General features: G+C 38.8%; 1 protein-coding gene across 1 annotated transcript; it reads right to left on the bottom strand.

Moving 5' to 3' along the window:
- Nucleotides 1–782: 782 nt before the first annotated feature.
- On the bottom strand, nucleotides 783–10,726 carry LOC139940551 (uncharacterized). The gene is made up of 5 exons (XM_071936856.1): nucleotides 10,643–10,726; nucleotides 10,105–10,227; nucleotides 7,732–7,821; nucleotides 2,979–3,245; nucleotides 783–2,273 (listed from the first exon to the last, which is right to left on the bottom strand). Exons 1-5 carry the CDS (start codon nucleotides 10,710–10,712, stop codon nucleotides 1,987–1,989), a joined length of 837 nt encoding a protein of 278 aa, XP_071792957.1. The 5' UTR covers nucleotides 10,713–10,726; the 3' UTR covers nucleotides 783–1,986.
- Between the last annotated feature and the right edge of the window lie 3,134 nt (nucleotides 10,727–13,860).

Below are 13,860 nucleotides of genomic sequence, written 5' to 3'. Positions count from 1 at the left end.
ATATATAAGAACTAGAGGGCGCACTGGCCTATATACGCGCTCCGGCATGCACGCAGGCGGCCATTTTCTAAGTTGACAAAACTGCATAGAGTTATATATTAAGGCCGTGTCCGAATTGGCGACTTCGGCTACAGCTACGGCTAGGGCGCGCGCGTCTGCTATTCTTCAACACTGACAGACGCGCTGATCTAGCCGTAGCTGTAGCCGAAGTCGCCAATTCGGACACGGCTTAACTCTATGCAAAACTGGCATCTCACAGCGTGTGTTTGTGCGGCCATTTGTAACTTAAACAAACAGCATCGCGTGAGCGTTCAATAAAAACACCTCAAACGTGTATTTCATGTTCAACGCGCGTGCAGAATGACGCGCTTGTCATCTTGTGGTCCCGTGGCGTTTGTGCACGAAGCATCACTCGTGCGCCCTCTAGTTCTTATATATATAACTCTATGATCCTTCCCAACACTAGCACTCAGCACACACGGCTACCAGTTATTTTTATGGTGAAAAATTACCGCTCCAACTAAAGCTACATAACTTCAAAGGGTTAATTGTTTCAAAAAGAAGTTCTATCAAGGTCAATCAGAAGTGTATTATTTGGAGTAATTACCGAACTCTTCAGTAACTACCGAACTTTTTTTTTTTTTTTTTTTTTTTTATTTAAACATTATATCTGGCCTGCCTCGGACACTGTATGCCCCCCCCCTGGCCTTGGTCTCGGTGACCCGTATGACTCGACCTTTGCCAGTAAAGAGATAGGCCTAAGCCTTATTACTCCGGGCAAATGAATACACACGTTTAAAAAAGAGTCCTTTTTCGGTTTCTCGCTTTTTGGTGGCATATTATTCACAAGACATACATAGTCACAATAAAATTTATGGCGGCACATGATGCTCACACCTGACAATAAGCGTCAAAGTGAGGCCGCTTCAATGTTTTTATTTGGGGTCCAAATACAAAAACGAGGCTTGACTCTGTTTTGGGGTTGCTCAATTTACTCTGCCGACTGCAGTTTCGGTTATTTCTTCTTCAAAGAAAACTTAGACTTTTTGGGATGCTTGGTGGCAGCAGACTTATCAAGGTAAAATCCCATGTTCTCGGTAATTTGCGCATGCTTAGGATTACATAAACAATGAAAGGTACAGTTCGGAAAGGAACACACCGGCTCAGTTTGTCTAGACGTGACTCCAAGGAGATAGGTCTTCCAGGAATGAAGAAGAACGGTTCATAAGAATCAAATTTTAAACTTAACCTTTAGCCAGAAGCAAATGTTATTTTACAATCTTACTTTTTAATGTGGTTATCCCGAGATAGTTATCTCGAAAGAGCACAAGCCGAATTGAACTTTTATATCTATCAAAGAGACAACAAAAATAATGATAAAAGCTCACTTTCCAAGAAAAAGTTTAGTTCTCTTCTTTTTTTGTGCCATCGAAACAAAATCATTTTGTACATACGGAACTGATTATTCCATGCGAATGAAATGACACTGTGTGAGTACGATATTATTTCGAGCGTAATTACAAAGAACTGCGAGATAACTATGAAAGGAAAAAAAACACCATTGTCACACAAAGTTTTGTGCGTTTAGATGGTTGATTTCGAGACCTCAAGTTCTAAACTTGAGGTCTCGAAATCAAATTCGTGGAAAATTACCTCTTTCTCGAAAACTATGTTAGTTCAGAGGGAGCCGTTTCTCACAATGTGTTACACTATCAACCTCTCCCCATTACTCGTAATCAAGAAAGGTTTTATGATGAAAATTATTTTGAGTAACTTCCAATAGTGTCCACTGCCTTTAACTCAAATTATTTATGAAGAACTTGAATAATTTCATGACATCTAAATTTATTTTCATTATAATGTTATTAATATTGTGTCCCCCAAGGAACTCCGTTTGGGTAATTAAGATTTAAAGATTTTTAATAAGAAAAAATAAAAATGAGTTTGCAATACACTCTCGAGCGCGAATAATATTGCAGTTCTGGTCTAGCCACGGACTACTGCGTACACCAAGCAGCCAGGCTGATCCTCTGCCGTCAAGTCTCCAGCCTTTACATCGTAGAGCCTGCACTGACCAGAAGTCATGACGTAGTCGAAAGACCAACACCCGTTATTAATCTTACAACGCATGAAACATTGCATGGGGGACTTGATGTGAACGACCGACAGAGGGCGTGAAGTGGTGATATGTTTTCCCACGAACATCAATGTGGACATGCCGGTGATGGAGAGCGAAGGGTCCACTTTTATTGAAGCTGTAGACATACCAATGGCTGAGGAGTAAAACCAGAAAAAAACAATAGTTGTAGCGGGAATGCTTTGGTCGTTTGCGGGAAAAAAAACTGTTCTTCGAGCTCAGTAAATTTGTTGTAGCAATCCCCTTAAAGGTAAAAACACACATGTGTTGATTGATTCCACATAATTATATACCAATATCGTATTGATGCAATGACCTGGATTAGCAATATGATAACAGTTAGTTTATCAATCAAGGATGTAATGAATTAAATATTATGTGTTTGTCTTTTGCAGCATTCAGCAATGGTTCTCTTTAACGGCAGTGGACACTATTGGTAATTACTCAAAATAAGTATCATCATCTCACTTGGTAACGAGTAATGGGGAGAGGTTTATAGTATAAAACATTGTGAGAAACGGCTCCCTCTGAAGTGATGTAGTTTTCGAGAAAGAAGTAATTTTCCACAAATTTGTCTTTGAGATCTCAAGTTTAGAATTTGAGGTCTCGAAATCAAGCATCAGAAAGCACACAACTTCGTGTGACGGTGTTTTTTCTTTCATTATTATATCGCAACTTCGTCGACCGATTGAGCTCAAATTTTCACAGGTTTGTTATTTTATGCTTATGTTGAGATACACTAACTGTGAAGACTAGTCTTTGACAATTACCAATAGTGTCCACTGTCTTTAAGAAAGTACAAAATAATATTGTTCTTTGTCAATATTCTTTTATTTCTTACTTGTCATTTGAGAGCAGGCTTCCATGGGGTACTCTTCAACTATCACCTCGCACAGTATTAGGACATTGTTATGATTGTCTTGATGATACACATGTTCATCGTCGTCCACACTGACGTACCTGGCAATCACGGGCGGATCGCACACAATCTGTGTGTGTCCCCCACGGATCGATGCTTGGTCTGATGTCACTGGTACCCCACACGCCGCATTGCTGAAAATGTCACTCTCTATGCCTGCCCTTACGACGGCACCAGTTAATCGATCGGCTGTCAATGAAAATTTTACATTATATATAAGTAATATAAGTACAGGTACGTCAATTTTTAAAACACTTATTTACAACCATTACACTGGATGGTTGCCAGTACAATATTTTACAAACACCTCCAGTGCCCTTTAGTGCTGTTTAACGTTTAAGCACATTTTTCTTACATGCATCAGAACATGTTGTAAGTTTATCTCACAGGTTTTAGTGAGAAAATTAGGCGGCGAAATGTACGCCATGGATTTGCCTTGTGACGTCATTCATTTTTATGCAGTTAGCAACGGAAGGTTAGCACGCCTTTTCGAGTGCTTACGGTTAACATGGTCGATATTTTATTTATTTATTTTTAATTATTTTAAATCTTTAGACATACACAATAGTTACAAGTTGTACAGGGGCTGTCAAGGTTAAAACAAAAGTATAAAACTGTCATCAAAAGATGTGTAAAACCAGACCCCTGCCAACGATAAAAATATAATTATACAATATAAAAAGGTGATTGCACTGAAACATTTTAGAATCACACAATAGAAATCATTAAAACACAAGCAAAACCAGACTATTGAAAACAAAAAACTACACCCACAACAAAACACCGCAGCGATAAGAGGAAGGGACAACAATTGAAAATAAAAAACATAGAATGGACTAAAAACCCTCAGAAAAAATAAAATTGGCACAGAGTGCACCCTCACAGATTCATGCCAACCCACTGGGCCCGAGGACAATGATAGCAGAGAGCCTCCCCAAACACCACCCAAACAAACACAGAGACCCCGTAAGCCCTTTTCACACTACATAGCCATTTCCCGGGAAATCGACTCCCGGGAAAATCCCGGGAGTTTTTAACCCCACCGCCACCCCAGCAACCGTTCTCACTATCCCAATTTAGTAACTCCCGGGAGTACTATTTCCTAGGAATATGCACGGTCGTTTCACACTTACGATCAAACCCCAGGAAATGTGGTAAACAGGTCAGCCCATGCGGAAGTTACAAATGTTTGTGGACGGAAGTCCGTTCCCACAATGCCACGCGGCCGGCTGCAAAATCCTTGCCACATGCGACCCAAAATGGCTGCACATTAATTGTGTATTTGCGTGTTGTTATACCAATATATTGTGTAATTACGGCGGAGAAGAAGTCTTGCAGTTCGGGGAAGACGTCGCTGACGTCTTGTCAGGAGAAGACGATTGCTGTGACAGTGTTTTAAAGGAACACGTTGCCTTGGATCGGTCGAGTTGGTCTTTGAAAAGCGTGTTGTAATAGTTTGTTATAAAATGCATATGATTAGAAAGATGTTGTAAAAGTAGAATACAATGATCTACACAAATATGCCTCGAAATTGCGTGGTTTTCTTTTTACCTCGTCCAATAACACGGTCGGCCATTTATGGGAGTCAAAATTTTGACTCCCATAAATGGCCGACCGTGATAGTTCGCGACGTAAAAAGAAAACCGTGCAATTTTGAGTGATACTTGTGTGGATCATTATATTCTACTTTTAAAATATCTTTCTAACCATATGCATTTCATAACAAACGGTTTCAAACGTTTTTTTATAGACCAACTCGTCCGATCCAAGGCAACGTGTTCCTTTAAAGACATGCGGTATAACAATCGGATGGAATTTGTCGTGCGATTGACGGGTTTTGTGCCACTTGCTGAAAGTATTGGTCAAAGGTCAATCTGGTCTACCATGAAGAGCGGTCACTGGTGGGAGCAAGTTGCTATTAGAAAAAGCGAAAGGGAGCTTTCTACTCTGCGACAGCTTTTTTTTCTTTTGAGAACTGTAATTGAATGGACTTTTGTGTCCGTGTTTTACCCAGAGGTTTTGTGTTGGCGTTCATCTCAATGTTTGCCTGTTCACACTATAGTTATATCCCGGGAAATTCCCGGGAACTTTTGGTTGATCTGTTCACACTACAAAAATACTCCCGGGAATTTCCCGGGAAATGACGTTTTCCCAGGAAATAATTAACCCTGCTCAGGGGCAGGGTTAAGGGAATCAACCCTGGGGCAAGGCCTAGAAATTTTCTGAATGGCATTTTCGGAGGATTGCATAATAATGTCCATGATGTTAGGGCCAAGGTAATTAAAGGTTTTATAGAAAAAATACCGCATGGTCGACTTTGCACAATCTGACAATAGCAGTAGAAAGAAAAAGAAGCAATCTTCCCTTCCAACATCGGCAGTGCTGTTTTCCGTATTGTGCAAAGAAAGAACACGGAATAGGCTTTAACCCTATATTGGCTAGCATTTTTTCGTGGCTTCATAAAGACTTTTAAATGTATGTTTCTTCTAAAAAAAAAGTATTTGCAGGAGAACACTTATGCAATAGAAAATATTTAGGCCTTGAAAAACAAAACTCTTATCCAACGACCTATAGTTTTTTTCCCACGGTTTTCAGTTTTTTCTGCAATGGGCAGGGGTCCGTTCATATCCAGCACCACGCAGGCAGTCAGTCAATTTTGAGAAAACTTTCCCGTTTCTTGTAGGCCTATATCATATACGCCCATCTAGCTGTTTTTGGACTGCATCGTCGGCCAAAAATGCAACTAGTTTCAAAATTTCATCATCACTCCATCGGTCACTTCTACCATCGTAAGAAATTGAGCAACAAATTGAACTAAAATATTTACTGTCAGGTGGGAGACAGCAATGTCGATCGAAGAACTCCAATCTGACTCTGGACAACAAAAGTCCATCAACGCCCAAGTACATGTAAATAAGAAATACCATACACACATGGCGTGTGTACGAGTAGGAATCTTGTTCACGCTAACTATTTTTATTCTATTCCTATTCCATTCACGTGGTCAATTTGTTTAATTCATATAATATTTGTTAATTACTGATGTAATTCACTTTTATTTTCGTACCTAAACGTAAACACTTTCAGAAGGAGAAAACAAAAAAGGGCTATTGTTACCACGCGAATTATTTGGCGCGCTATTTTTTGACGTCTGTGACCTTTCGAGATTAATGACGTCTCAACACAGTGGAAGCAAAAGGTGGGGTAAGTTAAACCCAATTTCGTTCTCACTAGCTGCTTTTCCCGGAAAAAACGTTTTTCCCCGGGGTTAACTCCTTTAACCCTACCCCTTAACTGGGTAAATTATTTCCCGGGAAAATGTTATTTCCCGGGAAATGTTTTGTAGTGTGAACAGATCGACTAACATTTCCCGGGAATTTCCCGGGAAATACCTGTAGTGTGAAAAGGTCTGTAGACAATTGTTAAAGAAAACAACAATTAAAACCACTAGCACTATTAACATACTAAAAATTCCCCCCTCAGCTTCATACGAAAGGACTTGTACCCCTCCAAAATCAAAACATTCCTGGTATCCAATGTGAGCTCTGAGAACATTTTAGGAAAGCGAACAATGGTAGAAAATTTATAAGCATCCATCCTAGGTTTTAGGTGATGAAAAGTGAGCAATTCTGTGTGACGGGAGTTAACTTTAGACAGATTAGTTAAGTCATTCATAAAACTATACCGAGTGGACAACAACAGTTTTACAATAAAGCAAATGTTTAAAAAAGTTCTTCTGTCAGACAGCAACATAAGACCCAGAGTCTTCAGTCTTTCTTGATAAGGCTGTTCCATATATTTTTGCCGTAGTATCATCCTGCTGGCTCTGCGCTGTACCGATTCGATTGAATTGATGTGTTTTTTACGGTAAACCCACCAGACGGGTGAGCAGTAGTCCAAGACTGGCGGCACAAGAGTCTTGAACAAATGGAGCGATACGCACGAAGGACAGTTGCCAGAGATGAGGCGAATCAAACCAATCAGTCTATTACATTTTGAAGTAACAGCCTGCACTTGTAAGATCCCAAGATAAGTTACTCTGGAATATACAGCCTAGAAGCTTGATGGAGTCCATACATTCCAGGGGGGAGTTTCCAAGATTGTTTTCTGGTTTGCTCATACGTCGCCATGTCAACCGTATCGATTTGCACTTGTCAGCATTTAAGCGCAAACAGTTCAATTTAGCCCTGTTAACTATTAGGTCCTTCTGAAGTAGAGAATCCGGCGCGTCAGTTGTAACATTTTTGAACAAAAATGTGTCATCTGCGTACTGTACAAGGTTTGAAGAAACTTGAAGTTGAAGAAATGGAAACCGCATATGAAATGGAAACCGCACAGTAACCATAAATCTGCTGTTGAGCAGCGCTTAGGGATAGGCCAAGGACACAATTTCATAAAGCCTGTAAGCACAAAAGTTTGCTTAGCATGAAATTTCTTAATTAGTAAACACAGGATTACCAACCAAATTTCCACGTGATTTTCAGGATTAGCAAAGAACAGCTGCATGTCAGTAACAAGTAATATACAACAAATTAAAATTTGGTTGGTAATGTTCTTTTATCAAGGAAGAAATTTCATGCTAAGCAAATTCCTGGCAGGCTTTATGCAATTGGGCACAGGTTAATAACTCTCCAAAGACCGTTTATGTTCTAAAGTATCAACGTTTTGAACTTACTAGAAGAATCTCCTCTGTTGACGAGAGTGATACGACCGAGGCAATGGTCGGTTCCCAGGTCAACCTTCCACCAGGGATGGGAATCAACGCCTAAAAAACAGAGGTTTGGAATCATGTGGAAAAATATCAAACATCAAGGTTACAATACAAAAAAAAATCTTTATCAGGTCCCAAAAAGGGTAATTCAAATGCTCGCTAACAGTAAAGACATCGAAACATTAAAAACATTAAAAAACAGACAATGGCTAAATACAATTACAAGAAAAAAACACTAAAAAGCGCCAAAGAAAAATACTGGAGACTGGGCGATAAATTTATAACTAACGTTTAAAATTGAGATTGTGGTGTGTTATTGCACGAGGGATAAAGGAGGAAGCAAAAAGGTACCGATGGTGCAAAATCATTATAGTGACATCCAACTGGTGACATCACACTTTAATTAAAATAATAGTCGCGGTTTTGCGTTTGAGTTGTACACATCGCTCTATGTCATGCACCTTTTTCCGTTTTCACGAAGTGACATATCGAGGTTTATAGCTTCACGTTACGCGATCAATTAACCGTGAACGTGAACGTCATAAAACTGTGTTGTTTCTAGGTGGCGTCGCCACTTTGGGCGTATTGCATGCCCACGTATGACGTCTGCACGCACGTACGACCTGACGTGAAAAATGGTAACTTCACGTATGCTAAAACTGTGAGATTTTAACGACACAATTTTCTGACGTTCGCGTTCAAGTTCATTGAACGTGCAGCTATAAACCTCCCTAGTAACTCATAATGAACCATAAGGGAAAGTGACTACATAACTTTGGTAATTTTTGTGTGGGTTCAACCCCAATTAATTTTTAAAGGAACACGTTGCCTTGGATCGGACGAGTTGGTCTATAAAAAGGGTTTGTAACCGTTTGTTACAAAAAGCATAGGGATAGAAAGATCTTTTAAAAGAAGAACACAATGATCCACACAAATTTGCCTCGAAATTGCGTGGTTTTTCTTTTACTTTGCGAACTATAAAAATTCGACTCCCATAAATGGCCGACCGTGTTAGTCGACGAGGTAAAAGGAAAACCGTGCAATTTTGAGGCGTGTTTGTTTGGATCATTGTATTTTACTTTTACAACACCGGTCTATAATTAGGAAATAACAGTGCGAGTACCCGGTCTTCACTGCGTGGTAATGACCGGGTTGGTGGCTGGCGCTGTTAACGGAGGCCGGAGGCGAGGTCCGTTAACAGCGCCAGCCACCAACCAAGGTTGCAATGAAACTAACAGGGATATAAATAAGCGTGCGATACAGTGCAACGCGCAAGGTTTACACAATGTATGCTGATTTAGTGGCCACTTATTAGCTATTTTCCAAAGCCGGTCTTTGTACCATCGTTAACACTCTCACACGTGACCGGGTTTTGACCAATTAGAGACTTGAAACCGTCCAAGGTATTTATTAATGCATTTTATAACAAACGCTTACAAACGCTTTTCAAAGACCAACTCGACCGATCCAAGGCAACGTGTTCCTTTAATTACAATGTCAGTTGATCTTTTGGCTCATTATACTTGATTTTCGAAATTTAACAACTGGCACCGAACTATTAATTTGTTTTCCCAAGTGGGAAGATCACCAGCATATAGGGCCAGATAGCCCATTAGTTGAGTGCATCGTGTCTTGGTTCGTTGGTTCAAACCCCGCTCTAGTCATGTTTTTCTTTACCCAACCCCAAATGAATTTGTTTAACCCATCAAAACAGATAAGATTCAAAACACATTGACAATTCTGTACTGAGGAAGACGTAAGTTTAACTTGGTGATCAATTTCTTTTGCGCAGTCTCCAACTGAGCATTTTGAAAAAGAGTTTTTTCATTTACGCAATGTTTGCTGTCGTCGCGCACTGTATAAAGTTAGCCTTAAATATATTACCAGTTTGTGGTGCGACCGATGATATACTTGTAGATTTAAGAGATATTAAATTTGCATCGGGGATAAAGAATATTAATTTTGGTTTTGTAGATTACTTGTAGATTATAATATCAAACTCTTTTAAAAGTAAAAATACAAGCCTGTTCTTTTCCCCGACTTGTCCCCTCTTTTTAACACCAATGCATTTATCCTGAAAAAATGTTTAATAGCAGTATACTCGCTGCTAAAAACATAGGATTCTAACTGCCTCTAGCTACTGGGCAATCTCAGTGGTCTAGTTGGTATGACACTGCTCTAGAATTGCAAAGGTCGTGGGTTCGAATCCCACCCCGAGTTATATGCCTGTGGTATTTTTTCCACACTCGGGTAAGTACTGAGTAAACAGTGCTATAACACACATCGGTGTACAATTGGGTAAAAACCAAATGAATTATGTTTAGATATCAAACTTACCGGTGTGGGCGCACTGCCCTGAGGCCAAGCGTGTATCTGAGTAGCGTCCGTCAATAGCTCGTCCAGCTGAGTTACCATCGTAGTCTGATACCTGGCTGGCTTGCATTGACGAATGATCCAATTCTGAAAATAAATAAGCATGACAAAAATTTCAAAAAAACAGAAGATATTTGTTATAAAAGCAACCATTATTTTGTGCATTAGTTTACCGAATTGTTTGTTTTAAGTAATGTTGGGTCTGTGTAGACTCTCTAAATGCAAAAGAGTGAAAAAGCACTATTTGAAGAGCCATAATTATTATGAGGGACACCTCTTTTTCGAGTGTTCTCCCACTCTTTATAGTGAAGTTGGCATCTTTTTTGAGTGATTTTTCACTCTGTCCTGGAGTGAAACTCCTCTAAAAGAGTGAAATAACCACCAGTCAAGAGCCATTGAGGGAAAACTCGAAATGTAAAGAGTGGTGTTTTTCACACCCTTTACATTTAGAGAGTATAATATGGGTTTTCAAAAAATAATAAGTTTCCCGTTATTTACTTACGTGTGAGATTGAGGCACTGGCAAGATAGCGGGCAAAACGACACGAGAATTCCAAAGAGAAATATCAACATTTTTTTTTCCAGCAAAATTCCCTCGCAGTAAGCCATCGCGGCACCTAACTTTACTGGTATCTCTTCGCGATAAATAGAATGTGAGGAGAAGGCGTCGGGTTTCATGAAACCTGTGAGGAGGCTTCGACTCCGTCAACCAATAGGCGCCGGACTAGTGGGTCACGTGCTTACTTGGGGTAGCTCGTCCATAGGGTCATAGGCCCATTTCGAAAACCACGGCTTCGGCTTTGGAGTGTTTGCTCAGTTAATCACTCACACGTGACTTTCGTTGTATCGTATTCTTAATCATGGACAAAAACCAATCTATAAGACCATTTCTTTGAGGGTCGAAAACATTCGATAAAACCAAGTGAAAACGCAACAGAATGTATCGTCACTGTACGGTTTGTCCCTAGCCCCAGTGGCCAGTGGCTGGTGCTTCAAATGCAGGAATGCTGATCATGTAGTGTTGGATATCTGTTATGTACCACCCTGTTTAAAAAGAAAGACAGTTTTGAAATAGTCTGGATGAACAGACACTTAACACACAATCAAGTAGCTGAGAGTAGGCCTACTACTACAAAAAAAACCATGGGGGGGGGGCCACTAGCTCAGTCCCAGAAAGCAGAAATAAACATGAGAAATATAAACGATTACCAGAAAGAAAAAAGAAAAGAATTGATACAATATAGGGGTGTCTAGTACATATTGTTCATAACTAGGCTTTCCTAACATGTATAAGATATACATTGGGAAAGGTTGTTAATAATAATAATAATATTCGGTCTAAAAAAATGCATGATGTGAAAAGGACAGGTAGTTTGATGTTATTTTTTTAACTTAAAGGAACGTTACCGAATTGGTAAGAAACGAAAATCCCGAAGATCTCAGATTCACATAAAACTTACACGGTCTAACGATGATGATAGTTGAAATGTCCCTTAAAATATTTCTGTCTGAAATGTCATATTGGATGAGAAATAAATAATCTTACTTCGCTTTTGGAGTTTATCGCTCAGTGAGCGTTTTATTCATTTTTTATTTTGGCATCGATGCAATGCAAAATTTGTAATCGGTTTTTCACTATTCTCTCGTGACCCAGATGGCTGATCGATCTCAAACTTCTACAGGTTGGTCAGTATGTATGGTGGATTACATAAAGTGCTTACACTGCCAGCAATTGTTTTGTTAGCAAAACCAATTCTGTAATGTTCCTTTAAAATATATAGTGAGGCTTATATGATAATCTGATATTGATCAGCACTGGTGGTAATCACTTTGACCTTGGTTTGGTTTAACCATAACTGTGTACAGAAACATGGTTTAGTATTCAAAAACGGTAGTGGTCCTTGTTTTTTAAAATAACCTTACGTTTCTGATTTCAGTTTCTGAAGTTGAGTGATATTATAATGATTGTGATGAGCACAATTTGTTTGTTTTATTCCTTGTGATTTTTGCATCTTTGTGTCTTGAAATTCGGGGGGGGGGTCTCCGTTTAAAAAGTATCGTTTATGTAAAATTATATTCGATGCATGTTTTCTCCAGCATTTCTATGCGCAAACATGTTGTTGGGCATAAACGTATGTTTTCTCGGTCAATTTCAGGAAATGGGTAGCCAATTTAACCACCTCGCTATTATTTTTCTCGCGAACGAAATGCTACGGAAAGGTTCAATCGATTTAATTTTAGGACTAGTCAAAAAAGTACTGTTTTTGCGTCATTTGTTTTAACACAGTCAATATTCATTACATCGGTTGTGTTAAATCTTACACAACTTGTGTAAAATTTTACACAACCCCTGTTTACTATATGAACCTAGCAACTGTTGTGTAAACGGTTTACACAACCCCAGTTGTGTAGTTTTTAAACAACAGTTGTGTGATAATTGTACACAATTATGTGTAAAGGTTTTTTACACAACCAGTTGTGTAAACGGCTTACACATTAATTGGTTAACAATTACACAATTAATTACACAACTTGTGTAAAATTTTACACAACCCCTGTTTACTATATGAACCTAGCAACTGTTGTGTAAACGGTTTACACAACCCAGTTGTGTAGTTTTTAAACAACAGTTGTGTGATAAGTGTACACAATTATGTGTAAAAGATTTTTAACCAAGTAGCTGTGTAAACAGTTTACATAATAATTGGGTATACTGAATTACACATCATTTTGTAAAATTAAATTCTACAAAATTATGTGTAAAGTACCAAATTAGCCATTTAGCCAGTGTACCGCCCAGCCGCGTATAGCGATACACTGTATGCGGTACGAGGAAACCTCGCTAGCTTGTGTTTGTAGAAAAAAAGGAACATCAAAAGAAAACTCGATAGTCATTAGTAGGTCTACGCATTTGTTAATATATCTAGTTGTTATAGATCGTTATTAATTCTCCCTTCACAGTTGACTTGTCGAAGCTAATGATGATGAAATAATTTAGCTCTTACGAAAAAAAAAACGCTCATTAATAAACAGGAAACTGTTCATCATTTATGATGATATTGTCGAAAATTAACGCCTTCGCATTTAATCAGTATGAGCATTAAGCCAGACAAAAACCTTGAAAAGCTATTGTGTTCATTTTATCCGAGAGGCATTTATTGTTCCCATGAGAACTTGTACTTTTATACAAATATTACCGAAAGGGTAAAAAATTGTGCATACACATTAAGCCATGGCTATCTTTTAAAATTTGAACTACGATTCCAGTAATTTACTGCAAGAATCTTGAGAAATTGGATTTCAGCAAACTCGGGCGGTGCAGGGACTAAAGGGTTAACTATTATTGTGTAAACTGTTGACATAACAATCAGTTAGTTTGTTTTCACAATTATAGTTGTTCACAATGTATTAATATTTAGTTGTGGAACGCCCATTTTTAAGTAAAGTGTAGACACTTAATGAGAAAATAATTCAGCAACTTGTTTTATGATATTTAAATAAATTTTATTGGTCAAAACTACACCAATCATACATTCATTCATCACAAATGACAATAAAAGTGTGCTGGTCACCAGCCAATATCGACCTCATGTTGACAAAATGGTCCATAAGAGAACTTGGCCAAGGCCAAAATGCTTTGCGCAAATAAGCAAGTCTTTAATATTGCTTGTTTATTCTGTTTTTTTATGGAACAACTGCGAATTTCAAGAGCAACACGCTG

The sequence above is a fragment of the Asterias amurensis genome, chromosome 8 (assembly GCF_032118995.1).
Source record: "Asterias amurensis chromosome 8, ASM3211899v1".
Taxonomy (NCBI): domain Eukaryota; kingdom Metazoa; phylum Echinodermata; class Asteroidea; order Forcipulatida; family Asteriidae; genus Asterias; species Asterias amurensis.
The sequence above is the reverse complement of the archived record's forward strand: the minus strand, read 5'-3'. Positions and strand labels throughout refer to the sequence as shown.